This window comes from Heloderma suspectum, chromosome 1 (assembly GCF_057233095.1).
Source record: "Heloderma suspectum isolate Gila_16-S chromosome 1, 16-S_ref, whole genome shotgun sequence".
NCBI lineage: Eukaryota > Metazoa > Chordata > Lepidosauria > Squamata > Helodermatidae > Heloderma > Heloderma suspectum.
In genome coordinates, this window is record NC_139458.1 from 125,030,527 (window position 1) to 125,058,458 (window position 27,932).

General features: G+C 47.4%; 2 protein-coding genes and 1 long non-coding RNA gene across 10 annotated transcripts in view; 1 reads left to right on the forward strand and 2 right to left on the reverse strand.

The window, feature by feature from the left end:
- Positions 1-434: 434 nt before the first annotated feature.
- On the reverse strand, positions 435-15,179 carry LOC146357814 (uncharacterized). 7 transcript variants are annotated; one of them, XM_084856048.1, is made up of 5 exons: positions 14,973-15,179; positions 11,867-11,941; positions 7,754-7,825; positions 5,275-5,453; positions 435-4,979 (listed from the first exon to the last, which is right to left on the reverse strand). In XM_084856048.1, the coding sequence occupies exons 2-5, from the start codon at positions 11,928-11,930 to the stop codon at positions 4,134-4,136; spliced, it is 1,161 nt and encodes a 386-aa protein (XP_084712174.1). In that variant the 5' UTR covers positions 11,931-11,941; positions 14,973-15,179; the 3' UTR covers positions 435-4,133. The 7 variants fall into 7 exon arrangements, with proteins under 7 accessions (XP_084712174.1, XP_084712139.1, XP_084712183.1 ...); XM_084856013.1 differs by lacking the exon at positions 14,973-15,179 and adding an exon at positions 14,794-14,837; XM_084856057.1 differs by lacking the exon at positions 14,973-15,179 and adding an exon at positions 14,406-14,664.
- Positions 14,473-27,857, forward strand: LOC146357815 (uncharacterized). Of its 2 annotated transcripts, XR_014792077.1 has the most exons (5): positions 14,473-14,754; positions 19,813-19,959; positions 22,406-22,509; positions 24,664-24,760; positions 26,964-27,857. It is a non-coding gene; the product is annotated as an uncharacterized LOC146357815 (long non-coding RNA). The 2 variants fall into 2 exon arrangements; XR_014792079.1 differs by lacking the exons at positions 24,664-24,760; positions 26,964-27,857 and adding an exon at positions 23,476-23,722.
- The window catches only part of SYT8 (synaptotagmin 8), a 28,058-nt gene continuing 22,823 nt past the window's right edge, over positions 22,698-27,932 (reverse strand). Inside the window, exons 7-9 of the mRNA XM_084856065.1 lie at positions 25,943-26,060; positions 24,556-24,689; positions 22,698-23,471 (exon numbers count right to left, since the gene is read on the reverse strand). Coding sequence (XP_084712191.1) covers positions 23,238-23,471; positions 24,556-24,689; positions 25,943-26,060 — 486 coding nt within the window. The 3' untranslated portion in view covers positions 22,698-23,237. The remainder of the gene's footprint in view (positions 23,472-24,555; positions 24,690-25,942; positions 26,061-27,932) is intronic.

Sequence of the window (27,932 nt, forward strand, 5' to 3'; positions counted from 1 at the left end):
CGCTATAGAAATGTAATAAGAAATACATACAATCATGTTACACTAGCAAGAATGATTGCTAGTGCAATCGGAAGCTAGCACTTGATAGTGCAACTGGAAATTAGTTCAAACTAGCATTTCCAGAGCTCCCTTCTAGTTTGGGTTAGTTTCTGGTTGCACTATCAAGCACTAGCTTCCCATTACACTAGCGGTTATTCCCACTAGCTAGCACAAGGGCAGCGTTGGATACTGCCCATTATATATTAAGATATTTGATACTGGGTTTGTAGTCTTTATTAATTTAGATTATATTGGGTTGTATCCAATATCAGTTTAACTTAAGCCCCATTCATTTCAATGGGTCTACTCTAAGTAAGACTAACACGGGATACAACCCATTGTAAGTGATGTTTGTATTTGGTTTGTTCCCCTCTTTGAATCTTTTTTTATTTTTTGTAAACTTAATAAAATTGTTAAAAACACCTTTTAAAAGAGTAAAAAACCCATTGCCTTTTGCAGGTGCTATGGAATAAGATTCAGGGACCAATTCACTTCCCCTACTCCGGTCTATACAAACGTACCCCATCCACCCACCTCGCTACAGACCGAGTATGCATGTGGCAACCCTGTCATGTGTATTAGCCTACTATGGACACAACTGGCCAGAATTCCTAACAAAAACGGTCAAATTATGAAACAAGAAAAATTACAACCAGGAAAAAGAAATGAATAAATATTAAATACCTATTTTATTCCAGTCATAGAATCTGGGATTCCTAAACCCCAAATTTAAATCCCGCTACTGACATCCTCCTTCACGGATGCCCCTATCCATCCCTGACATACAGAGACTTTTACACAAATATCAGGATTTTGCAAACTCCTGCCTTGCTGTAGCAAGTGTCTTCTGTTGAGACAATCACTTTAAACATTCTAGTCCAGTGTTAAACCCGCAAGATTTCATTGACAAACGAGAGAGGCCTACAGTGCCTCTTCTAAGGGCTGAGCTTTCCACCTTTACAGAGTTATGGAAACAGGCTGAGCTCCCACAGAGAAACATTTGCCTCAGGGAATAAAGGGTGCTTCCAGACCAGGCTTTTATTGTGAAATTCCCCTGCCTCATTCATGGTATTTTACAGAGGTTCCAGATGATGTCATCTGCTCATCATCCTCCTGTGTTCCATCTTATTTTTTAGTGCAGAATACTTGGGGGGGGGGGCGGACAGCTGCACTATGCCTTTGTATTTGCATGAATCTCTGCAGGACTCTTTGTCTCCAGGCATTCTTAAAAAAAAAAAAAATCACAATAGCACTATGCTGGAATAGCACAACTAAACATTCCTTAAAAAAAAAAAAACCTAGGTAACATGGCGAGGAGCAGTGCTGAGCAGCAGCGGTTGACAGTTTTCCCGTCACAGCACTTTTATTCTGGGGCACGTGAGGAGGAGTTGGAGGAGATGGTGGTATAGGAGGAAGAGGCTTTGCTGCTGCTGCTGCTGCCCTCCAAAACTTTCCCAAGTGAATGAAGAGATGGAAGTAGCAGCAGCCACTGCAAGGCTAGCCCTTCTTCTCCACTTGGCAGCTTCTTCTCTTTTTCTTCCCTGCCCTCGCCCCTGCAGCCACCTGCCTGCACTTTGGGTTGAAATGGCACTTTCTCTTCCTAGCCAGGTGGGACTGAACTGGTTCGCCAGCCTTCTGTGCAGGGGTCTCCTCCTGCACATGCTGAAGCAGCTGCAATCTCAGTGCTGATTTGGGATATTTGGTTGCTTATTGGGGTTTCACCACCAGCAGTCCCCACAAAGGATATTTTAATTGACCTTTCTGGCAGGAAAGGGTGCCAGCATCAGAGACACTGGTCACTCCAGGCCACCAATCTCTCTCTCTCTCTCCCCCCCCGAAGCCACCAATCTCTCTCTCTCTCTCCCCCCCCAAGCCACCAATCTCTCTCTGTCTCTCTCTCTCTCTCTCTCTCCCCCCTCCCTCCAAGCCACCAATCAATCAATCTCTCTCTCTCTGTCACACTCACACACACACCTGACATCTTGGCCAGACAGAGGGTGCCACAGCTGCAGGAGACACTTGTTTGCCAAAGGCTACAAAGGTTTATTGCTTTCCACACACACCTGCTGCCCCAAAGCCATGGATCACACAAACAGACAGACAGACAGACAGACACACACACACACACACACACACACGGCAAAAATACCCGGGAAGCGGTTGCTTCCAAGTGTCAGGAGAAGGGGGTGGCGACAATGAAGGGTGGGGGAAGGGGACAACACTGCCTAAATGGCTACGTGGCGCCCACTTGTGTTGGTGGAACATAGCGAGATGCACACCCCTAAAAACACAACAGAGCCCCCGGAGAGCGGAGGGCCAATTGCAGTGCTGCTTCTAGGTTACAGTGGAAGAGCACCAATTTGTAGCACGAGGAACCCTCTGTCTGGAATACCCTTAAGAAGCTTGTATGTACGGTATATCCAGCATCTAAGTCAGAGCCCATAAGGGCTGTGTGCAAATTGTGATTTCTCAAGAGCACAGAAAAGCCAGATTGTGGCCTGGGAGGCATAATTTAGCTTCCTGGGAAACTCAAGCTTTCGTGTGGTTTTTTTAAAGCAACTTTATGGCAGTATGAAGGCAGAGGTACACCTGAAAGTGTCTGCGCAACGCCTGGCCAGCTTCACTCAGGAGCTGCTGGATCTATGTTCAGCTGCCCCATGTGAAGAACCACTGAACTGCAGGTGGCAGCTTCCCAGTGAAGTGCCTTTAGGCCCTGGCCTGTCCACACCCACCCAGGCTGGTCACTCGATGCTCCTGAACAAGAAAGAATGTCAGAGGGCTTCCTGTTCCGGACGAGCCTTGCTCAAGCGACAAGGTCTTCCTCAACACTAGTATGTTCATGGTTGTTCTTGGGTCACATGGCTCCTGGCTCACCACAGACTATCGCCTGTGGCCCAGCCCTGACAGCTTCAGAAATCAGAAGAGTCGCTGAGTAAGATCTCCAGAGCAGCTTCAGTGCCCTGTATAGCTCCTTGCTCTTCCCCATGACTGGCAGAAGCAGGAAAACAACACACATGACAAATAGTAAACACTGCAGAATAAACGCACGTTTTAAGCACAGAGTACACGCAGCCCTGGCCGTAGCTCAGTGATACAGCACATACTTTGCATGTATAAAGTCAATCCTTAGCATCTCTCCTTGGAGGATTTCAAGGAGCTGGGCTGCAGAACATCCTTCTAGCTGAGGACAGGCCAACACTCTGACTCTGTGTATGGCATCTCCTTTATATTCAAAACCTCATAATGGCCGTAGAAATATACGGCCCAGTGGAACAGGCTCAACCTGTGTTTCAGCGCCTACATAGAATCATAGAATAGTAGGGTTGGAAGGGGCCTACAAGGCCATCGAGTCCAACCCCCTGCTCAATGCAGGAATCCAAGTCAGAGCATCCCTGACAGATGGCTGTCCAGCCTCCTCTTGAATGCCTCCAGCATGGGAGAGCACACCACCTCCCTGGGTAATTGGTTCCATTGGATGCAACCTTATAGCATTCTGTTGTTTATAGTACTATGTTGTATCTTCTCTAAGGTCCAAAGTAGACATGCCAGCAGCACTTCCATGGGTTTAAACATGGAACATCTCACAGAAAGCGAAGGAAGAGTGCGAGGATGGAGAACACAGGGACCTCTCGCTGCCTGGATCTTACTAGATACCAAAATGTGTGCTGGGGGACCGGGTGTGGGAGGCTTCTGCAGTACTAACCCACACGCTTCCTGCTCCGTCTATGGGATTGAGGCCATTCTGGGTTTAAGCCAGGGGTGAAGAAGCTCAGGCCTGGGGGCCAAATCCAGCCATCCAGGATTCCCCAGAAGGCCTTACTGCCTTTCCCTCAAACCACTGATTGTTTGGTGGTTTCCTGGCTTTCAGGCAGTTTTCATCCCCATTCTAAAAAGGTTGAATCGCCTTTTCAAAGGCTTCATTACAGGCAGTAAGAGCTTTAAGCAAAAAATATGCTGGCACTTTTCAAATTTTTGACCCCTCCCCTTTCGCCTTTGGCCCCGCGCACCACTGGCATGCGGCCCACTGGCTGAAAGAGGTTCTGCACTCCTGGTTTAAACACCCAAAACTGCCACCCTCGCCTTCTAGTGTGGCCCTACATCCAAGCCACCTTCCTCGACATGGCCTGGTTAAAGCCCTCCACATCCACTTCCCCTGGCCACAGCGCTCTCTCCAAACCCACCAGCAGGTTGCGGTGGCATTCCCGGATGTTCACTGGGTACCTGGCCCTGACAAACTCATAAGCCGCCAGCAGCCTCATGCGGTGCTTGACCATCAGGTACTGGATGACACAGGTCGGGGCCAGGGAGTAGCCATCCCTGCAGTGAATCAGTACCCGCTGCCTTTTCTCCAGGGAGGCGTCAATGCACTCGTTGATGTCCCAGAAGCATGGCTGCTGCAGAGATGGGCACTCCTCCTCCGGGGGCCCCTGGAGGCACACCTTGAGGCGGGGCCAGCTATGTCGGGGCCCTCGGCTGCAGGTGCAGGGGATGAAGCTCAGCCTGTAGTCCCCGGGCAAGCTGCTCATGTCGATGATGCTGTCAATGTTGTTCTTGCACAGGGCCCGCCCGCTGTAAGCCGCACGGAGGTTCCCCACGTAGATGCAGTCCATTACCTTGCAGATGACTGGCTCCGAGACGCTGAAGCCCTGTGCAGCCCCTGGCTTCGCAGCCCTCGGCGCTCTGGATTTTAGATTCCCATGGTGGCACTTCTTGGAGGCAGAAACAGACAAGGGGCTGGCGTCAGATTCAAAGCTGTTGTTGCTCCGCAGCAACGGAGAGAACAACGAGGACCGGATGGAAGCTGGTGGCTTGGACGGGGGGTCCGCTGGCTTGGACATGGTGGATTTGGAGGGGGAACTGGAGGCAGAGGCACAGAACAGGGATGCCCGTTCCAGCGAGCCTGTGCTGCTGGCTGCTCCAGTGCTATGGGCCTGCTTCATCTATGAAAAGAGGAAACACACCAATTAATTTCCTGGCACTTTACACCAGCCTTCCCCAACCTGGTGCCCTCCAGATGCTTTGGACAACTCCCAGCATTCTTGACCACTGGCCATGGTGGCTGGGGCTAATGGGAACTGTAGCCCAAGACATCTGGAGGGCACTAGGTTGGGAGAGGCTGCTGTAGACTATTCCGTACTACTGGATCCACAAACAGGCTCTCCATCCCATGGATTCTCAACCAAATGCCTCACCACCCCAGTCCTTGATCACAGGCACCTCTAGACCTTTGCTCACCTGAGCATCAAGGTTCTCTGGAGAGACCAGGCCATGGTGCTGCCTGGCGCTGTCTGAAGAGAGGGACAGACACAGTGCCCGGTGAGCCTTCAGCATTGACTGGGGCCTGGAAGAGGCTTCTCTGCTGCTCTTTTGCCCCAGCGCTTCGTTCTTGTTCGTTGTCAAGTTTGGGCAAGAACCTGCATGAACCAGAAAATCCCACCAAGAAAGGCTGTTCATGAAAGATCTCCCTTTAACACAGATACATGGTGTTCCATGAATATACTAAATTCTTCTTTGGGGAAAGGCCATTCCTTTAATGTGACTATACCACACTGGCTCTCCCACGTTCCCAGGAAAAAACAGCATCAGATAACAAAAGCAAGGGAATGCCACAGCCCAGCCTTCCCCAACCTCTAAGAAGGATGCAGACAAACGGGAGAGGGTTCAGAGGAGGGCAACAAGGATGATCAGGGGACTGGAAACAAAGCCCTATGAGGAGAGATGGAAAGAACTGGGCATGTTTAGCCTTGAGAAGAGAAGACTGAGGGGAGATATGATAGCGCTCTTCCAGTATGTGAAAGGTTGGCACAGAGAGGAAGGCCAGGATCTCTTCTCGATCATCCCAGAGTGCAGGACACGGAATAATGGGCTCAAGTTACAGGAAGCCAGATTCTGGCTGAATAGCAGGAAAAACGTCCCGACTGTTAGAGCAATACGACAATGGAACCAATTACCTAGGGCGGTGGTGGGCTCTCCCACACTGGAAGCATTCAAGATGAGGCTGGACAGCCATCTGTCGGGGATGCTCTGACTTGGATTCCTGCATTGAGCAGGGGGTTAGACTCGATGGTCTTCTAGGCCCCTTCCAGTCCTACTCTTCTATGAACCTTGTGCCCTCCAGATGTGCTGGACTACAGCTCCCACCTTCCCTGGCCATGGCATGGGAATGGTGGGTGTTGTAGCCCAACACATCCGAAGGGCAATAGGTTGCGGAAGGCAGCTGAAGCCAGTTCACAAATATCCTTCTGCTGCAAGATGGGGGGGGGGGAGCTCACTGAGAGACCGACTGCTGCACATTCCCCAGCACCTCTGAATATTCCAAATGCAATAAATGCCACATTACACCATTCTGAGCTCCTTGAAGGAAAGTTGCGGCATGAAAGGTGGTAATGAAATCCAGGAGCAACCTGAGTCTGTGGGCCTGACTGACTAGGGTAGAATGAATGCCATCAATGGCATGTGCTTTGAATTGCAACAGGTCACTGGGCCTGCCCTCCTGATTAATTCGGACAAGCTAAATGCCGTCTTTTTAATCCCATAGGAGAAATGACCAACCAACCATCCTTCCTTCCTTCTGTCTTGTCTAGTGAGTTATTTAACTGGTTGATGCAGAATGAAGATCACATTTCTACGCCAGTTCAGAGAATTTATCTGGAGTCAGACAAAACAGAAAACGTGTATATTATTATGAATATCTGTATATTATTCTTGTGTGACCCTGACATCGCAGGAATCTCTCCAGGGCACGGCAGCATAAAGGATTCAGAGACTCCCACCTCGCCATGTGCTTTTTTCAGTAGAAAGTGGAGTAGAGAAAGGAAGAACTTCATGATACTGAGGAAGGGTGGGAGTAGAATCTCAGCAGGGATTTAGGAGGTTGCCTATCGGTCCTTCTGTTGTCTACTCTTGATTCTACTCTTGACTGGTGGTGGCTCTTCAGGGGTTCAGGCAGGGAGGTTTTTCCATCATCTGCTACCTGGCCCATTTGAATGGAGAGGCCGAGGATGGAAACTGGGAGCTTCTGCAGGCAAATGTGGGCTTCACCACTGAGCTGTGGTTCCTGTGGTTAATGGGTACAGTGGAAGCTGAGAAAAGGTGAGGAAGGAACAGGCTGTGATGGAAAGGGGGGGGGGGTTGGAAAGAGAGGAGGGGGCTAGGGAGGAGCTGCCCTCCATTTGCTCAAGGATAACTCACTGGAGTAGGCTGCAGAGACAACAGAAGCAAGCACTGGAAAAGCTGAGGGGGAACTGATGTCTTATAATGCTTCTGGCCCCAGGAAATCTGTCCCACCTCACACATACATAAAAACATAAGAAGAGCCCTGCTGGGTCAGGCAAGGGGTCCGTCTAATCCAGCTTTCTTTTCACACAGTGGCCGACCAGCTATCAATGGGAAACCCACAAGCAGGACACCAGTGCAACAGCACCCTCCCAAAAGGCAGATAAGGGCAAGGCTATAAACCAGGTGGGACCAGATAAAGAGACTTTTACTGTGTCTTGCAAAATGTGGCTATTGTCTTTCTAAAGGGAAGAAAGCCACTGGGGGCAAATCGGTTCAAGACTCTGGGGCACCAACAAGCCTTCTGCATCACATTCAGCAAAATGTTCAAAGTTTCCCGCTCTTCTTTCCAGCCTGGGATTCAGATTCAGCATATAACCACAGGAGCAGAATACAAAAGGCAGATAGTATTTTTACACGTCTCCCAGGCTTCGCTTACCTGTGCAGTGCTGGGAAAGAGCCACAGGGGAAGACAGATGCAAGGCCTTCCAAAGGCGCTCTGGAAGCAAGCCTGGAAATTGAGAGAAATAGCAAGGAATGTAGTGGCAGCTGATGAGACACATCCGAAGACAAAAATAAAAGCATATGTTAAAAGCTGGTGCACGTGACATACAGTCAACAGATCCTCTTTCCTATCGAATCCTAACCAGTGCAATGCTTATGGTCCTCAGTGCTCCTATGAACCACAACAAAGAGTATGTACCGGGGGGTATATCCCATTGAGCTTAGTGGTGCTTACTTCTGAGTAGACATGTTCTGAGTAGAACACAGAAGCTGCCTTATTCCAAGTCAGAGCCAGTGAGGCATGGTGGTTAGAGTGTTGGATTGGGATTTAAGAGATCCGGGTTCTAGTCCCCACTTGACCATGAAGCTCATTAGGTGACCTTGGGGCAGTCACTGACTCTCAGCCTATCCTACCTCACAGGGTTGTTGGGAGGATAAAATACAGAGGAGGATTATGTAAGCTGCCTTGGGTTCCTTGGAGGAAAAAAGGTGGGATATAAATGTAATAATAAAAAGTCAGTCCATTGGTCCATCTAGCCCAGTATTGTTGACACAGACAGTGGCTCACCAAGGTTTCAAGCAGGAGTTTTTCCAGCCCTACCTAGAGATGCCAGGGATCGAACCTGGAACCTTGTACATACAAACCACATGCTCTACCATGAGCCATGGTTGATGGACCATGATAGAATTGCTCCATTAAATATAGGAAATGATCACATGAACAGGAGTGGCTTGCTACAAATTCAGCATTCATTTCTTAGTGCACCCAATCCAAAGTGTGCCAGTCAACATTATGTTTTCGCTTCTGTAACTAATTTTAGAAAAGGAAACACATAGGCCATCAATTAGAATTTTAAAAGCAAGCCACACAGGCCTTCAAAGTGTTTCTGAAAAAAGCACAAGCACACCTAACACAAACAACAGGAACGCCAACGAGTAACAATGGTCAGGTCAGCAATGGGATAAGAATGATAAAAAAAAAACACCACTAGCCTTGAAAAGTGCGCTGGAACAAGAAAAACCTCCCTCCAAAACCAAAACTGGCAGAGAGACACATCTGCATACCCCAACCAGGAACTTGTTCCATAGCCCCAAGGCTACATTCCATGCAGGATTTGGGCCGAAGGGGACTGAGTCGAACAAACCAATCCTCTGTGTGCTGTGCAAGGGCCATTTCCCCAGAGCAATGTGCCATGGTGTTGCCTTAATGCAGCAAAACATTCCGGAGGTTACATTGGTTAAGTAATCCAGGAGACTGCTATTGCCCTGCAAAATACCTTGAGCAAAGCAGGTGTGCGGAGAGAGGTGCTGTCTAGGACAGCTCGGACACTAAGAGAGCAATCCTGTGGCCCCTAGACTGCATCTACGGGACCATGGGATACTTTGGATTCCTGGATCTGAGGTCAGTCAGCGCTCTGACCTCAGATCCAGAGTCCAAGCTCCCCAGCCCCTCTTGCTCACAGCCGGCACGGAAAGAACTGTGCTGCCTGCCTCTCCAAGGCTGCAAAAGTGACCTCGGAGGGAAGGTAAAGGGGGTGTTTCATGGGCAGGGAGGGGGCTGGGGAAGCCAGCTTACAAGGAATCCTCCAGCCTCCACAGCCTCCTTCCTTCCCCCTCCCTGACGCCTCGGCTAGATGGGCGAAAAGGCCCATCTAGCCAAAATGCAGAGCGGAAGGAGCATGGAGGCGAAGATCACCTCCGCCGCTCCTCTCACTCTGCACTGGATAGCTGTAAGCCTCCAAGTTCAGAGGTTTGCAGCCATCCCCGTAGGACTGTGCCCTAAGATGACAACATCCATGTCGACATGGATTTTAGAGTTCCTCTAAAATTGCATTTAGGTAGTATATTAACCACAGAGAATTAACTCAAAACATTTATAGTATAAATTTTTACCAAGTGTCAAGGTTCATGGCTGAAACTGCTCCGAAAGACCACAGGCAGACATACAAAGGATGATACTATATCATATTACGGGGTGGGGAAACATTTCCAGCCCAAGGGCCAGATTATCTCCTTGGGAAACTTCCCAGGGGCCATATGCCAGCAGTAGGTGCGGCCAGAGCCTAAAGTGGGCACAACCAGATCTCAAAGTGCACGAGGCCACTCCACTCTCACCCCATTTATATACACATACAGATACACAGACCATTTACATAGACACTTCCACACCATACACAGACACACACTCACATTCACATCCACACCATTCATGCATACATAATCACGCCCTTTCCAGCCCCACCTCCTCAGCTGATCCATGCAGATCTAGAGAGGGAGGGAGCATTGTCCCTGCCCAGCACTGAGCTAGACTCCATCTCTCAGCAGTAAGGAGGGGAAATTACTTATCTCCGATCAGCTGCTGATTGGAGATGTCCTTTTCCCTGCCCTAGGCTGAGAGAGGGAGCCTCTCTCATAGAACATAAGTCTCTCTTAGTGCTGGGCAGTTAAAAGGTCTCTCCAGTCAGTGGGGAAAATAAATTATCTCTGATCAGCAGCTGATAGGAGATACAACCTTTTGTCTGGGGCAATGTGGTGGGGCCTGGGGTAGAAGCTGGTGGGCTGGATGGGGAACCTGCACAGGCCAGATATGACTCACAGGCAGGAGATCCCTCGTCCCCATGCAATAACAGAGTCAGTGAAATGTTTCCAGGAACAAGCAGAGTATAAGATGGGCAGTGCCCAATCAACTCAGGAAAGGCCAACAGCAAAATAGCAGAGCATGTTTTGCCTGGGACTGAATCCCAGGTTCAGTCCCTGGCAGGATCTCAGGCCAAGAAAGACCCAAGAGCCTCAAGAACCACTGCCATTCACAGACACAAATACTGGGCTGCATATGGAACATATGAATATACCTCATACCAAGTTAAACCTCTGGTTCATCTACCTCAGTATTGTCTACGCTGACTGGCAGTGCTTTGCAGGGTTTAGACAGGAACCTTTCCCGGCCCTATCTGGAGATAAACCTGGGATTGAACCTGGAAACATCTCAGTAGCCACTGCTGCATGCAAAACATTTGCTCTGCCAATGGCCTTACTATGTAGAAGGAAACGTCATCCATGGACCACCATGAGAAAGGGGCAAAACCTAGGGACAGCCCTTCTCTGGGTTGTTTATGACATCTGAACCAGAAACTCTGTGTTGTTGAGGGGGAGCGAGGGAGGGGGGGAGAACAACCCAGAATTTGAACCCATGGGGCCTGTTCAGATGCAATGTTAAGCCACTGTGGGCGGGGTAACAATTCTACCTGCAGTGGCTTATTGTTGCATCTGGAGGGTGTTTTCCCCAGTCAGGAAGGGTAGTTAACCCCGCACTAACCACACCTGCTACTCACTTGCTGAAATAGGGTTAAGGGGCCCCAATATGGCTTACCGTGTTGTCCGGTGGGCTCTGTGGATGAAAACATAGGGCTTGGAGGACTCCCAGGCTGGAACCATGGAGTCTGTGGGCTAGAGCAGCCACCCCATGGGGGTGACGCTCTAACCACCACAGACATTGGCTACAAGCGCAAGCCCAGTTTTCTCTATGGAGTGGCCGCCAGGAGCTGGGATGCCGGGATGCAGGGTAACCATACTTGAAAACATAGCAGGTAACTTCGGGAGAGGATTGTTAGCAGAACCGTGCGGTTCTGCAATTGTGTGGCGGCCTCCCCTGCAGTGGGTAGAAGCCCTGCCCTTGCTGTGGCAGTGATCTACCCCACCCACCTCCATAGTCACGCACTCGTGTTGTTGTTCATCCCCCAACAATCCATAGTTCTGGGATCAGATGTCACATAAACAACTGAGTGAAGGGGCATCTCCCAGGTGGTTTACTGCAGCGGGAGCAGGGGGCGCCTGCAGGAACCAGCATGCATGCTTACACCTGCTGCATTTTCAACAGCCTACAGTTTGTTACTTGTGGGGTGGTGACGATGTGCAAACCGGGTCAATGTAACAGCAGACTGCCAGAACATAGGAAAATACTGAAATAAATAAGATGCTTTTGAAATAGCAGCCCTTTGCAGGCACCTGTAGAATTTGGCTTGCCAAAAATATTATCCCTTCTACTTACCTGTACGCCCATTTTTTCTGGAATCACATCTTTTGTTCGGCTTCATTCCTGCTGCTGACTCCATGGTATCCAACTCTGAAATATGGAAGAACAGATGGTTTAAACACCTACAGTATGACAGTTCAGATTTATAGCAGATCATGGAAGATCTAGTCTGCCGGGAGAAAGAAAAGCAGAATAGCACGTTCATCTGCAAAACTGTTGGATTGTGATGAAACCATTCAAGCATACATGTTGAACGGAAACAAGCTCAGACCCTCGCTATGGGCTTTCCAAGTGTCAACAGTTTTGGAGAGTCAGTCTAGAAAAAGCATGTTGTTTGCAAGGAGTCAAACCAAATCTAAACAGAAAACTGGACCAAATCTTTCTCTCCCCCCCCCCCCCATCCCCAGTCCACATTAGAAGAAAACATGAATCCATTTTTTGAAAGTCCCTGTTGAAAATGCAGAACTAAAAAAAAAAAGTTTCAAGCTCAGAACAGTTCAGTTAGAAAAGCTGATACAGTAGTAATTCTGGCCTCAACCACTGTGAATAATGAACACATTTTTTAAAAGTCATTATTATGAATTTGTCTGGACTTCTCTGCTTTGCCCTCTCCAAGAGTTGGGAAACAACCACCATGGTGGTGGTCGGGTGCTTTGAGGCTGTGATCCATTGCAATACACTACCTTGGGCATCACATGATAGAAAGGTGGTACACGTAATAAATTAAATAGGAAGTTAAGAGAAACCGCCTGGTGGATGGGACAGTGTTGCAGAATGCCTCCATCGTGCCAGTCTCTATAGCAGCCTTCTCCAACCTAGTGCCCTCCAGATGTGTTGGACTACAAATCCCATCAGCCACTGCATGCTAACTGGGGTGACAGAAGTTGTAGCCCAACACAACTGGAGGGTACCTGGTTGGAGAACACATGTGGATGAGATAAAACACATTTAAAAACAAAATAATAAGATTGTAGCAGATCCACCACACAATCAGGAGGGAGCTAAAATGTCAACAGATGGTCAGGCAAAAAATCTCTGCTGCAGGAAACAGGATGTTGGCTTAGCTGGGCCTTTGGTCAGCTCCAGCAGGGCACTTTTTGTATTCATGTGTTAAGACACAGAGCCAGCCTCCCGACCCGGTGCCTTCCAAATGTGTTGGACTACAACTCCCAGCATTCCCCCTAGCCAGACACATCTGGAGGGCACCAGGTTGAGGAAGGCTGCATTACAGAGTGGAAATCTGACTGCAAGGGGGAGGAGGATGTGTGAGTGAGCGAGAGAATGTCAAGCCATAATCCAGAATCAATATATCTTCTTCCTCCCACTACGTTCCCATTTTCTGTACACAACGTAGGCTTTCCTGCCTTGTATATTTAACCACCATCTGGTATTAAAGTTAGGATACGATCTCAAAATGATATTAATCACCCCTCATCACAGACATAAATTAGCACCACATCATGATGTTGACACATGCCCACACCAACTGGAAGGTGTTCGGAGAGGCAGTGCAATTCTAAGTATCAGATACTGAGACCAAACAATGAAGGAAGGTCATCACTTATTTGGAGAGTCCTACAGGCATCTGACTGGCCACACCTGTGGACAGGGCCTACCTGGACCTTGGTCTGATCCAGCAAAGCCACGCTTCTCTAGTTATAGGGGGCTTAGCTGCCCCACATGTGTACTTCCTAGATAATTTGAGGCCCTGGACCTAGTGGTCTTATGTTTAGATGGCCATGCCTATTATCTCAGTTGTGAAGCACACAGCGAACATTTCCCCGCACCCCACCCACCCACCCACCCTCGTATGTTAGAAAAACAACAGTTACCAGCCCTGATATACCTACGGCCATGCACTTTTGCACGTTAAATTCAATGAAATCGGAGCACCACCATCGGGACGAAAAGAATAAAACGGAGTTTGCTTCTGCTACCATCACCTGCCACTCTCTGGGTGGTCGTTTGGGCTGGGGGCTGGGCTGAAGGGCCCTGGACTTTGCCCCCCAAGGTCAAACTGCACCACTGACTCCCTGAACTCCCCTTTGCCCCAAACAGAATTGACTTAAAGAGATGCAGGGGGAGCAGGGGGGCTAGTGGTGGCAGAGACAAAGGTTCCCCGCCCCCCACCCCACCCCACCCCACCCCACCCCACCAGAGCAATACAAGAGCAGACGAGCGCAAGCACAATAAAGAACAGCGAGGGGAATCAGCGTAAGAGAAAGAGAAAAGTAAGGCAACGAGAGGCAGAAGCTAATGGGCGACCCATTCAGAGACCGTAGACGTAAATCAGCAATAAAAGACGCAGAAAGGGTTCCGCCAGCCTGACCCCATATCCGGCCTAGCTGGGGGGCGAAGGAGACATTGCTTTAAATGTGTGCCTACGAGCAGCTCTGACTTCTTTTCGTTTCTCCTCCACAGCAGGTGCAGGGGGGCGATCCGGGTCTTAAAAGCCTCCTGTCTCCCCCAGCTCCACCCCGCGCTACAGTCTCCATCCGGATCGGGGCGCTGCACCTACTCTAGAGTGCAAAGGAAAAGAAGACGTGGCAGATACTCATTGAAAGTCGCGTCTGTTCTGGCCCTCCAGAGAGAGCGCCCTCCGCCCCAGGAAGCAGCCTCGCGACCCTCTTTGCAGGGGCCAAGCCGTTAAGTTTGCACGACCATTCCGCCCCCGTCACCACGGCGCCTCCGCTCCAGCCTCGCCGCCAGATCCCCTCTTCGCCCGCCTCCCCCGCGGCTGCGCGGACGCCCACACGCAGCCGGCGCCGGAGTTCCCCTTCTTCTCCTGCGCCGAGAGGCGCGTGGTCCGCGAAGTCGCGCCCCGCTGTCCCGCAGCGCTCGGGACAGTTTCGACTGAAGTTCCAGCTGCGGCCCTGGGGGGCCGTCCTGGGCTGCACCTGCAGGCAAGGAACCCCGAACCCCGCGATCCCCGCCCCGCAGACCTGCGGCGATTTCCAGCCATCGCCTCCCAGAAACAGGAGCCGTCGGAAGGGAAAGCGGGGGGCTGGGAGGACCGTGCAAGGGAAGGATGGGAAATGTAGTCTTTGAGGCCCCCGCGCGCCTCCTCCGCCGGAACGCGCCTGCTTCGGGCGGCCAAGGCTGCAACCCTGTCCCTACTTACTTGGGAGTAAGTCCCACTGAACTCCGTGGGGTTGACTTCTGAGTCGACATGCGTGGATTGTACACCGCCCAGAGAACTTCGGTTACTGGGCGGTTTAAAAGTTCGGTAAATAAAATAAATACATACAATAAAAATAGGCTTATGCTGTAAACGGTTTAATCGCAGCCGTTCTTCACCAGGATTTCGGCGTCATTTTTAAAAATGTGTGCAAAGCGCTATAGGGCGCAATCTTATGCCTGTTTAGCCAGAAAAAAGTCCTACAAGTCCCAGCATGCCCCAGCTAGTCATGCTGGGAGTTGTAGGACTTTTTTTCTGGCTAAACAGGCTTAGGATTGCGGCCTTATAATATTTACCTCGGATCTCATAAACAAGGCGGCAGCCGAGTTGCGACCGTTCGCAATCATCTGTATGGTTTGTTCATGTTTTCAGGAACTCTGTAAACTGCAAATTGTCCGCGATAAGGACAAGCGACGGCGGGTGCGTTTTTATTGCCAGGTGTTATTCATACCAAACTAACCAGAGCGAAGGGGCTTCTGTGTCGCTTTCATGAGAGCCGATGTGTGTTTGAACAAGAGGCAATCATTACTACCCTTAGAGCAACCTTTCCTAATCTCCGGCCCTCCAGATGTGTTGGACTACAAGTCCCAGCATGCCCCAGCCAGCCTTTACATCTGGAGGGCAACAGGTTGGGGAAAGCTGCTTTAGAGTGAGAAAAAGGGAGATTTTTTGAAAGAAAAGAAAACGTAGTATGTTTTAAGCCACACAAACCCGTAAGGTAAAAATCTAAGCATGTTTACTCAGAGGTAAGCCCCAATGAGCTCCTTACTCCTATCTAGTAAGTTTAGTTAGGCTGTGTACACTTACCTGGGAGTTAGCCCCATTTAAGTTTAACACAATTGACCTGAGTGAATATGCCTAGGATTGCAGTCTTAGGGCTGAAGCCAATGCTAGGTTGCCAGTGTTTTCCACCAATTATTGCTGCTGTGAATGGTCACTGTGCTTCTGTGGCATATATTTAAGTGTTAATTGAATCTTCATTCTGTTCTTTTTGTATTCCATGGCCATTTGACTCCATGGAATGGCATTCCATTGTCATTTACTCCCTTAGGTTTATGGCTTAATAAATTCGTTAGTCTTTAAGGTACCACAAGGCTCTCTGTTTTTTAGCTTTAGAAGGGTCACTTGTTTTTGCAGAAAAATAATGCAGTCATCTCCACAATGAAAACTGAAATTGCCGAACAAGATGCTAGAGACCTATTTCCCAATTCTGTATTTAATACTTCAAATAATTAAAGCAACAGGCTTAGATACCCTGTACTATAACTGCAATAAACCCATTGTGGTCCTACTTGTTTTGCCCCACTGATTGGGTGAACATCTGGAATATCCACAACCAAATCAAATCGCCAAATGGGCTATTTGGTAGGTGCAGGACCTAGTCTCGCCCTATGTGTACAGATTACAAAAGTACCAAATTTGTGTTGCTGCTTACCTGGGGATTATACCAATCTGAATAACAAAAATGCCATCACGTTAAAACACACGCATGCACAATCACAATTTTTTAGTATGTGCTGCTAAATTTGAAATTCTGAATATTATGCTGTTCTCTTGTGTGACAAACATCTGCACATTTATGACATGAAAGTAAATATATCCTTTCAAGGTTGTAGGAAAATATTTTAAATTATTATTTTAAATTATTTGGTACCACATTTATTTCACACTGATAACTGAGTAATATGGTCAGTTGGCTGTTTCACTTAGTGGAGGTGGCAGCCTAAGGTACAAAAACAACTCAGCCAAAGTTAAGCACATAAGGTTACAATCCTATGCATGTTTAGACAGAAATAAGTTCTACAACTGCCAGCATTCCCCATGGGAATTTTTGTAACTGCAGGACTTTTTTCTGTCTAAACGTGCACAGGATTGTACGCTGTCCATTGATTTCTACAAGAGAGATAAGCACATACACAGAACTGAAATAATTAAGATTTAAAAAGAGCTTAATTTTGGCTGGATTGAACCCATGAACTCCTGAATAGTACTTTCATTTAAACAGGAATCCAGGAACTCAGTTTGACGGCCAACCAAAACATTCAGTATCCATGGGCATATTTTGAATTCTTATAACAAAAGGGAGACATTTGGATACGATAATAAGATAAAAACATAACCTTTGCTCCGGGGAGATGCTCCAGCCTCTTGATCATTTTGGTTGCCCTTTGCTGCACTTTTCCCAACTCTACAATACTCTTTTTAGGTGTGACCAGAACTGTACACAGTATTCCAAATGTGGTCGCACCCTAGGTTTGTATAAGGGCAATACAGTCTTGGGAGTTTTATTTTCAATTCCTTTTGTCATTATGCCCAACATGGTATTTTGCCTTTTCACATTCCATATAATGAAACAGGTCAAACAGATTCTTTAAAGTCACAGTTTGTTCGTCAGGACCCCAAGAGCAAGCATAACTAAAGGGACAATACAGAGAATGAGACTTACGTAGTCTTAAAAGCAGGAGTGTCCAGCACCAATCAGCTGATTTTTACTTTGCTTCCTGGTTGCTAACACTTGCCAGTTTGCTCTACTGCTAAGCTGTTTGAATAAACCAAAGAGGCAAGCAGCCTCAGTCATTTATGAAGGGTCTACTCCTCCTCAGAGCTGACTGCGATTGGCTGACCACTGCTGACGGTATCCAAGATACTGCTCTCTCTATATGATGCCACACGTCACTGCGTCATATCCAGAAACAGAAGCTCCTTGCTAGTTTGTTGCACAAATATAGATAGGAAGAGTCTGTTTTTAATACCTTACAAGTCAATTTGTGGGTAATAAACCATGCAGGGATAGCCGAGAACAAACATCAGGTAGGGACAAGATAGAGAAGTGTAAGGCTGAGCTAGACTTGGCTTCCAAACAACTCAGTAGTAGGAAGAATCAAGATCTCTCAGTTATTGCAATTTTGACTTGATGGTGATGGCAGTTGAAGTCCATACATGGTTCAAGGAATATAAGCCTCAAATTCACTCATCAGTACAGAATAATCAAAGACAAATTACCCTCATTTGTGTCACAGTGGGTGTACTGATTCTTTGCTGGCCCCCAAAAAGAGAAGAAATTCCAAGTATACAGAGTTATTTGTTGCTCCCCACTGCCTTCCATTCTTGTTATGGTATCCCATGCAGAGAGCTCTGATTCTGAGGATCAGACACATCCTGCTCGCAGTCCCCATAATGCAGCGTGCTTCAGTCCTCATAGCTAATACATTGGCATTATATTGCACCGGATGGCTACATTTGGTCTCGCAGGCACAGTTTGAGGTGATGCTGATAACTTTGTTGTTCTTGTTGTTGTTCAGTCATTCAGTCGTGTCCGACTCTTCGTGACCCCATGGACCACAGCATGCCAGGCCTTCCTGTCCTGCGCTCTCTCCCGGAGCGTGCTCAAGTTCATATTCATTGCATCGGTGATGCTATCTAGCCACCTCATCCTCTGCCGTCCCCTTCTCCTTTTGCCTTCAGTCTTTCCCAGCATCAGGGTCTTTACCAGAGTTTTCTCTTCGCATTAGGTGGCCAAAATATTGGAGCTTCAGCTTCAGTATCTGTCCTTCCAACGAGCACTCAGGGTTGATTTCCTTTAGGATGGACTGATTGGACCTCCTTGCAGTCCAGGGGACTCGTAAGAGTCTTCTCCAGCACCACAGTTCGAAAGCATCAATTCTTCGGTGCTCAGCCTTCCTTATAGAACACTAAATGCATGTTTAGATAGAAAACACTCCAATGCAAGTTTAGATAGAAAAAAGTCCTTCAGCTCCCAGCATTCCCCAGCCAGAATGCTAGGAGTTGTATGACTTTTTTTTCTGTCTAAATATGCATAGGATTGTGCCCTAAAAGGCGGAGAAGGGGGGCTTGCCCACTCATAAAATGACTCCCATGGCAGGCTGGCTGATTACAAAACATTCATTTCCCAAAAGGCAACCAGAAAGAAAAGTAACGTGCCCAGGAACTTATGTACAAGTCAAAACTGGAGTCTGAGCTCCAAAACACAAAACTGTTCTTTTGAACCCAAATAAAGATGGTTCTAGAGGGTAGCACTTCACTTTGCAGCAAGCCAGACTCGCCATTAAAAAAAAAAAAATCTTAAGAAAGTAAATAAAAATCTGGAGGGGCAGGGAGAAGTGTCTGCAGGCACAGTAGTGCCCATGTGCACCACACTGGGACCCCAGATCCAGGGGTATCATCCTCACAAAGGGAGTATGAGGCTCTGGGTTCTAATCCCAGACAAGCCCTGTCTACAGTTGGGGCAGAAGGCTGGCTATACCTTCAGAATTTTGAAGGAGGGACCATAGCTCAGCGGTAGAGCACTTTTCTCTCTCTTTTGTTACATACAGAAGATCCCAGGTCCAGTTCTCAACATCTTGTTAAAATGACTGGGTGCCAGGTGATGGAAAAGACCTCTTCCTGAGACCCTGGAGAGCTACTGCCATTCAGCGCAGACAATACTATGGGTTTGATGGACAAATAGTTTGATCTGGTATAAGGTAGCTTTCTATGTTCACCATCTCTGAGATCAATCAACAATACTGTCTTTGTAGTAAGTTCAGATATATGAAGGGCGCATAGAGGGGCATTTTCAGTGGCTTCCCCCGCCCACCCCCCGCCCAAGTTGAGGAGCTCCCTCCCTTTGGAAATTTGCCAAAGTTGAAGCCAAAACATCTTCTGGAAGCATTGCAATACTTACCTATTTGGGGTGGCTTTGGGGCATTAGAGTTAAGCCAGCAGACAATGAAGATTTTTTAATGGCATGTTGATTTGTTTGAATGCTATTGTGTTTTACTAGGATTGTTATGATTTGAAAATATTACTCATCCCGAGAAGGAGAAAGCCTATGCAGAGTGGAAATATGTGAAGTGTGGCATGCAGACACTGAGGATGCATCCAGACAGCAGACTCCTGCACTTCTGGTTGTGCAGTTTAGTGCTTAACTGTAAGTATCGGCAGCAATACTGCAGAAAGAAAGAGTAGAGCTGCGTGCAGTTTTGTACAAAAGTCCTGCATAATCCATTGTTGGGGTCATGCCATCAGATTAGCCCTGCTATGCCAGTTGTCTTCTGGTTTGGTTAGGACCTAGGACGACAAGGAGCGACACAGTTCCTGTATGATTTGTGGATGTAAGAGAGAATTATTGCCACCCGAGGAATATTTTATCTAGAAGCACCACTGCAGCTCAACATCAGCATCTGGTAAATTGACACCATGCTGGGATGCTTGAATAGGCCTGCTCTCACTTTTTTTGTTCCCTAATACGCATCCAAAACTTAAGCTCTTTCACACAATGACTTGGTTTCCACTTCATGATAAGCCACAGCAGATCATGATCCTTGTTTGTGCCAGCACAGATTATCATGACATCTGAACCCAGCACAGAAAATTCAGTGTAGTTTGTTAACCACGCGCAAGCCTCCCTGAGATCCGTTGGGTTGTTGTGGGTGGCTTGTTCTCAGGGTGCCTTGTCATGATGTGCCAACCCAGCAGCATGGCTTGTCAGTGGCTTCTCGGCACAGGCTGTAGAGCCGCCTACCAAGAGCGACAAAAAGTCTGGCCGCTCCTCATGATCTCACTAGTGCCGCCACCTTCAGCCTCCCTCATCTGTGATGTCCCCCCTCCACTGCTACAGAAATGACTTGGGAAGGTCCACTCCCCCCCCCCCTTGCTTTGGAAGTACACAGATGTGTTCATAATTTTTTATTTTTTCCCAGTCCTTCTCAAGAGCGCAGATTTGCTACCTATAGTTTGCAGTAGTACATTCGCCTTGTCAATTTCCTTGTAAATTACCTACTCTACTTCAGGGTTTCCATTGACAGTGAACTCCAAAAGCTCTGAAGGGAACTTTCGGACAGCAAACTCCAAACCGTCAAGGGAAACGCTGAAGGGCAGCAGGGGACAACTAGCAATTATCAGTTCAAGCTCTAAGACAGTGAGAGGATGAAATCAACAAGTGGGATTTCAACACATACGGAGGGGATATTGATTTGTACTGCTGAAGAAAGTAAACAGCAGACAGGCAAATGTGCACAATGGCGCACTTTTGAATGACAGATACATGTTTTTAAGCATTTGCATACTTCTGAAGCACCAAAAAGTAAACAAAAGAAGGTTGTGAACTGAAAAATTGTGCAGAAAAGGGGTAGCAATCAGAGCAGGGCGGGAAATAGGGAAAGTTCCCCTCCATGGGGTTGAGGTGTTGTGCTGCAAAGGCCCATGGGATACATGCCAGGAGCAGGTGGGCAAGCCGCAGAGCGCCTGATTGTCTGTCAGGAGTAACGTGGGCTATTGAGTGAACAACCAACCCAAGGTGGCTTGTCTTCAGGGTGGCTTAGCGTGATGTGCGATTTCGCCCAATTGTTTGTCTAGTCAAAACTGGCCAGCTCTTTAATATTTAATGTGAAATATTAATATTTAATATCTTTAATATTTCAAGTGTAGGGTCGTTATGAAGGTGGGTCCAGCCATTAAGTACTGATTTGCTCGCTAGACCACTAACATCAGAAATGGAGGCTATCAGACTATTGTACAAAACAACAGTCAATCTCCACTAAGGGGCTGGCTTTCACTGAACTCAGAACCTCATGAAATCGAGAGTTTGTTTGCACGCTATGCCTTCCTGTCAACATCTAATCAGGAAGGCAAGGATGGTCTCTCTCAGGCCATTCTCTCGGTAAAGAACTTTGCATATGCACTGAAACCCAAGACTCTGCTCAAGAAGTTAATATGTAACTAGCTTTACATGTAACTAGCTTAACATGTAAATTAGATTGATTTTATTTGGTATTCTGTGTATGTTGCCTTCCCCTTTTCTTCCTGTTTTCTCCTTTTCCTAAATAAACTCTTTCTATATTTGGACATTTGAGTGTATTGTTTTAAAAAGGAATTTCTCACTTAAACCTTCCCCACGTGAAAGACTGCGCAGTTACAAAGCCACTGCTTGCATTCTTAAGGTTTTCACAGGGGTTTTTGTTAAGTTCTAGGCTTTGGGCAAGAATCCAAAGAACCTTTCTTTTTATTTTTTCCTAGAGCTGGGCTGAAGAGAAGGGTCTTTGGCAGAAGGACTTAAAACTCCCCAAACAGTTGGGCAGACTAGGGTGTGTCAGGAGGTTCACTGTGACTGGTATCAGCCTATTGTAATTCTTTTGGGGGAACTTTTGGAAAGAAGGGGTCCACCCGTAGGGAAAGTCATCCTGACTCCCAGATCTGCAACAACCTCATGGGATAAGGAGGGTGCTTCCAGATGAGTCTTTTATCATGCCATCCCCTTGCCTTATTCACAGATGTTTATGGGGGGGACGTTTATGGGGGGTCCACACTATAACGTCTTCCCCGCATAACCCTCTTATATTTTCCCACCACTTCCTCCACCTTTTTTCTTCCCTCAGAAAATCCATTAAGGAGAAAAGGACAGAATAACTGCAGAGTGCATTCTGAATGGTGGCACCATGGAGCCTTCTGTCTGGAAGCACCTGGAGGCACAAACTAAATGGTAAAGAACTGCGTTGAAGGCAGCAGTTCCCTTTGATCCCTGGAGAACAATGAATTAACGATATTGTTCATTCAATTTGCACAGAGAGAGGTATTGCTTACTACATTTGTCTCACCTGCACAACTTTTTAAAAATCAACCTAGAATAGATAGTGGCACTGCTGAAAGGAACATCTACTTTTTCCTTTGCATTTAACCAGCAGTTTATTAAGGGCTGCCTAGATAGCTTGAACTATATCATTTTTAAAATATTGACACGGATAAGGAGCATGGCTGCAATTACGTTTATTTCCAGGTTTTTCCCCTTCAGCCTGGTGGAAATACCTGCTCTACACAAGCCCATACACTGCCCTCCTCACACATAATTTGAATAACATTACTTTGAACCCAAGTTTGCATGACATCTTGTACCAGAAGTACGATCTTGTGCATCTTTCCTACTTCTCTCTCACATCAAGCTGAAACAGTGGATTCATTCCATGATGGCAGATTATAGACGCATGTGATCCTGGCACATTAGGATTCCTGGTATCCTGAGACAACTGCCCTGTGCAGGGCCGGAGGCTCAGCAGGATATTTAGTTCTCTTGCTCTGAATACTTTTAATTACATCTCTAATTGATCCTGATGTTCCATAGGGACTTGTGCTGCCAGCTGTTCCTTTGCAAACTTGCCCTTCCGTCCAAGAACCAGAGTGGGCTCCCTTCACAAGTGGAGACCCTTTTCTTGCTTAGCTGTTGGGTAGCGGCAGCTTGAAGTGTGTCTTCAGCCCCAGGGTTTTGTCAATATCTTCCACAGGCTGCAGACTGTGCCACTGTGCAATCGGCCTGCGGGGGTTGGCCAGCATGTCTGACCAATGGCGCAGCTGGTTGCCTGTAGCTCGGCAGCCAAGAAACAGCTTCCCAATCTGGTCATCCTTGGTCATTTTGTCATGATCCCAGACTGAAATCACCAGGTCTACATTCTAGAAAGAAGACACAAAGCCATCTGAGGATGCCAAGGAAGAGAGAACAGGGACGAGTGGAAGTTCAGACGGAAAGATTGTTTTCCCATGGCAGACACGCTGCATCACGAACACCCACCCACCTCTTCTCCCACAGAACTCCCACAAAACTTTATATGTTACAGCAGCGGCCTGGTGGCTGCTTTTCGGTGGGTTCACCCCATTGCACTGCTGAAATGTTTAATTAAAGGCCTTCAGCATATTGCCGATAGTACCAGTTGTGCATGTTTTTATCACTCAACTGTCATAAGAACCGCCTTGCTGGATCGGACCAAGGGTCCATCTAGTCCAGCGTTCTGTTCACACACTGGCTAACCAGCTGCCCACAGGAAACCCACAAGCAGGACACGAGTGCAACAGCGCCCTCCTGCCTACGTTCCCCAGCAACTGGTATACATACAGGCAGACTGCCTCTAGTACTGGAGGCAGCATATAGCCATTTGGACTAGTAGCTGTTGATGGCCTCCTCCAGGAATTTGTCTAACCCCTTTTAAAGCCATCCACTCATACAGGACATGAGTGCAGGAGCACCCTCCCAGTCTCAGCCAGACCCATTCTCAAGCAGGCAACAACTGTGTCGTAAAGACACATGCAACTGGCCCTGTTCCCCCTGCTGCCCCCCAATGATGGCAGGCCTTTAAACTGTCATTGCACTGCCATGGGATGAACCTATGGAAAGGCAGGGCCCATGGTGCTGCAGAAATGTCTCAAGGTCACTTCAGCTAGTTCCAGTTCACACCATTAAGCCAAGCACTAATTGTGGTCAGTGATAAGTATGTTCTCGGGATTCTTTTAATTCTAAGGTTTTGTGTTAAATTAGTTATGTGTGAAGTAATGTTAGCCTCTGGTGGGTAATGGAGATGCGGAAGCAAGGGCAGCTCTGGCCATCCAAGCATAATTAGGTCTGAATAAGATGTTCTTGTGGCGGGCCTCAGCGAGAGAATCCTCTGCAAAGGCCATGAGCTAAGGTGTCTAGATTCATAACAATTCCCAAGTAATGTGCACCTGCCATGAAACGGGTGTCCACTGCACACAGAGGACATACCTGGATCAAGTTGAAGGGCACATCAAAAAGAAATGCCTCGTTGAAGTAGGGACTTAATGTGTTTTTCTTTATCCTCGTTTTCTTTTTCTTCCATTTCTTTTTGTTCAGAATAAGTTGCACTTTGACATAGGGATCTGGGATGGAAGGAAGAGCCAGAGCCAGTTGAAAATGTGAAGATGAAATCTAAATTGCACTATAGCAGGAGGTAATCCTGGATTTCAATTTGGGCCCCCTGTGAGACCCTTATAAGGCAATTTAATTCATAGAATCATAGAATAGTGGGGTTGGAAGGGGCCTATAAGACCATCAAGTCCAACCCCCTGCTCAGTGCAGGACTCCAAGTCAAAGCATCCCTGACAATTGGCTGTCCAGCTTCATCTTGAATGCCTCCAGTGTAGGAGAGCCAATTCAGAATGGGACCGTCCGTCCCCCCCGAACTTTCTATAAGAGTTTCCTCGCACTGTATCCCAGTCTTTTGGGCCTCCAAGACCAATCCTAGCCATTTTGTTCCCATAGAGCAGAGCCCAGGGGGCAAATCTGGCCCTCCAAGTGTCCTAATCTGGGTTGCCCAGGTGGCCATGCCCCCTTCCTTTGGCTTCACCCTCTTTCCCCCAACCACTAATCATTTGGTAGTTTCCCGACTTGTGCACAGTTTTTCCCCCGTTCTAAAAGGTTTAGTTACTGGCTGTAAGAGTTTTAAGCTAAAATATGCTGGCGCTTGGGGAGGGGGGGTGGCCCTGCCCCTTTTGCCCTCGGCCCCACCTACCACTGGAATATGGCCCCCAAAAGCTTCTCCAAGATGGAATTTGGCCCTTTGGCCAAAAGAGGTTCTGCACCCCTGCCACAGAACTTTGCCACGCAACCATGGTATAATGGCTAGGTGTTAGATGGGGAAACCCAGGTTCAACTTCCTTGCCCATTAGGTGGCCTTGGTTGCAGCTGGAGATCCCTGAGAGTCATCATGAGTCTAAAATGCTGATCTGAACTCTTTGGAAGAGGGTAAAATCAATCCTCACCCATTTCTCAAACAAAAAGAGACTTGCTCAATTTGGACACAGTTCCCTTTTCTTAAGATGAATCTTTTGTCCCCAAACACTGTGAAACAAATACTACCAGCCATGGACAAAACTCATTCCCTCTCATGACACAAGAGAGACTTGCAGTTCTTGCGATAGAGGCCCTGGACCAATCCTTCCTGTTTCCAAGGGCAGCAGGACATCATGTCCAGATAGCTGCTATGCTGTTCAGCCTGTTGTATCAGGCCAAAGAGGATCCTGGGCTTAATGCAATTCCAGACTTCATCTGAGCAATGTACATTAATGGGTTTCTGCATCTGCTTTCATGTTCCTTTATTCTGCACTGAGCTCCAGCTATCCTTCCCCATTACCTGACAGTCCATGGGCATCCATCCGCTTGAGCTTTTTGGCTTCCAAGATGACCACCATTAATTTGCTAGTGCTGGGGACATATCGGAGTGAGAAGCAAATCTCCCCAAGGTGTTCTTGCTGTTACAAACAGAAAAGGCAGAAGAAGGGAGACAGGTTCATATGGCTCACTCACAAGCTGCTAAGAGCAGAAACCAAAAGGCTCAATTACAGAGTGCCCAAAGCTTGCCGGGAAGCCATTGTCCTCGCTCCAGAAGTCATTCCTCTGTTCTCAGAAGAATGGGGAGAGTTGCAGTGAAACAGAGATGAAAAAGGGGCCCTCCAAATATACACAGTGATGCTTTCCTCTCTAATCAGCTGGATTATGTAGGAAAAAAATTGTCCCTGCTTAGGAAGGAGACAGAACATTCAGCTTATAAAGACCAGCACTGTCCAAGCTCAACCTGAGGACCAAAATAGACTTGAAGGTTTGACACCCACATTCAGATTTCCAGACTTTAGGGAACTAACTTTATAGTGGTCCTGGGGGTGGGGGGCTCCAATTTTAATTGGAGCAGTGGGGCTGGGGGGGCGTGTTTATCTCTCTCCCCACACTATTTTCTCCAATCTTAATTGCACCTCCCATGAAGGGGGAGGTGGAATCCGGAAAACATATGGATACCCTTCTTTCCCCAGCCTAACAGGGGATAACAGGGTCAATAGCAGTTTGGGGGAGGGGGTTGACTGAGCTCAGGAAAATGGCACAGGAAAGAGTTTAACTTCCCCTCTCGCAGCACTGCTGCTCTGATCAAAATTGGAGCACCCGTACCTGTTTAAAGTTTTTTTTAAAACCACAACACATACACATTGGGAGATTCAATTGTAGATTTCCCACATCCCATCTGTATTAGCTGAAAACAGTACTCCGTGGAAGCATTTAAGGCACAAATTGAATAATACTATTCTATTTTTAAGGGCATGTACAAATGTACCTTTAAAAAACAGGACCTTCCATGTTGTTGTTGTTGTTGTTTTCTCCCACAGGGCAGACAACGCTTTGAATGTTGATTCAGTCAGCTGTCTCGACTTTCCCATGTTTCCCCCATGCTTCAGGAAAGCTGACTGCCTTTTAAAATATATATATCTGGTGTGCTGCTTGCAAGTTTGCTTGATCAAATGTTCTTTCATTGCTTTATTTTTTTTTTATTTAAAAATAACAACACACCATCATTTATTTATTTTTTAAGTTGAAACACTGCCTTGGGAAGATAAGTTTGTGATGTCCCAGGCATCAACCAATCATCACTGTGCACAGACAGCTTCAGCTGCAGTCCAGTAAAACCAGTATTCCCCTGAGCTCAGTTCTGAAGATAAGACACTTTTCCTGAACAAAATGTGGCGAGCCGCTTCCACATTGGCCCCAATTCTCAAATTACTGTATGTTTTTACTCAACCTATGGTGCTGTGTCCTATTTGCCATCATCACTGCCAGATAGTGCCCTCTAGGGGAATATTCAATTTCTGCAGCAGTAATAAGATCATTACCAACCTGCCCAGTCACTGAGGTCATCAGAGGGCTCGCTCCTGATGGTTCCACATGGACATATGGTCCAACTGGAGACCACCAGGAGAAGAGCCTTCAGTGTGGTGGCCCCTTTTCTTTGGAACTTCCTACCCTCGGAGGTCAGGCAAGCACCAACATTGCATTGTTTCTGGCACCTCCTGAAAAAAAGCACTCTTCCAGGAGGCATTCCTTAATTGACCAGTCATGGTTTCTACTGGCATTGTGTGTGTTTTTTAAAGTATAATTTTAATGTGGCGTTTTAATCTTTTATGCTCTTACTGTTTTATCTTTTGTGTTCACCACTCTGAAATCTGTTCTAGATGTGGAACGGTATATAAATATTGTAAGTAAATAAATAAGAAATGCTTGCTGGGAGCAAGGTGCTATCATTTCTAGCTTTCTGTCTAAAAATGGTGGGCAGCCATGGGGAGCTCACAAGCCAAGGATGA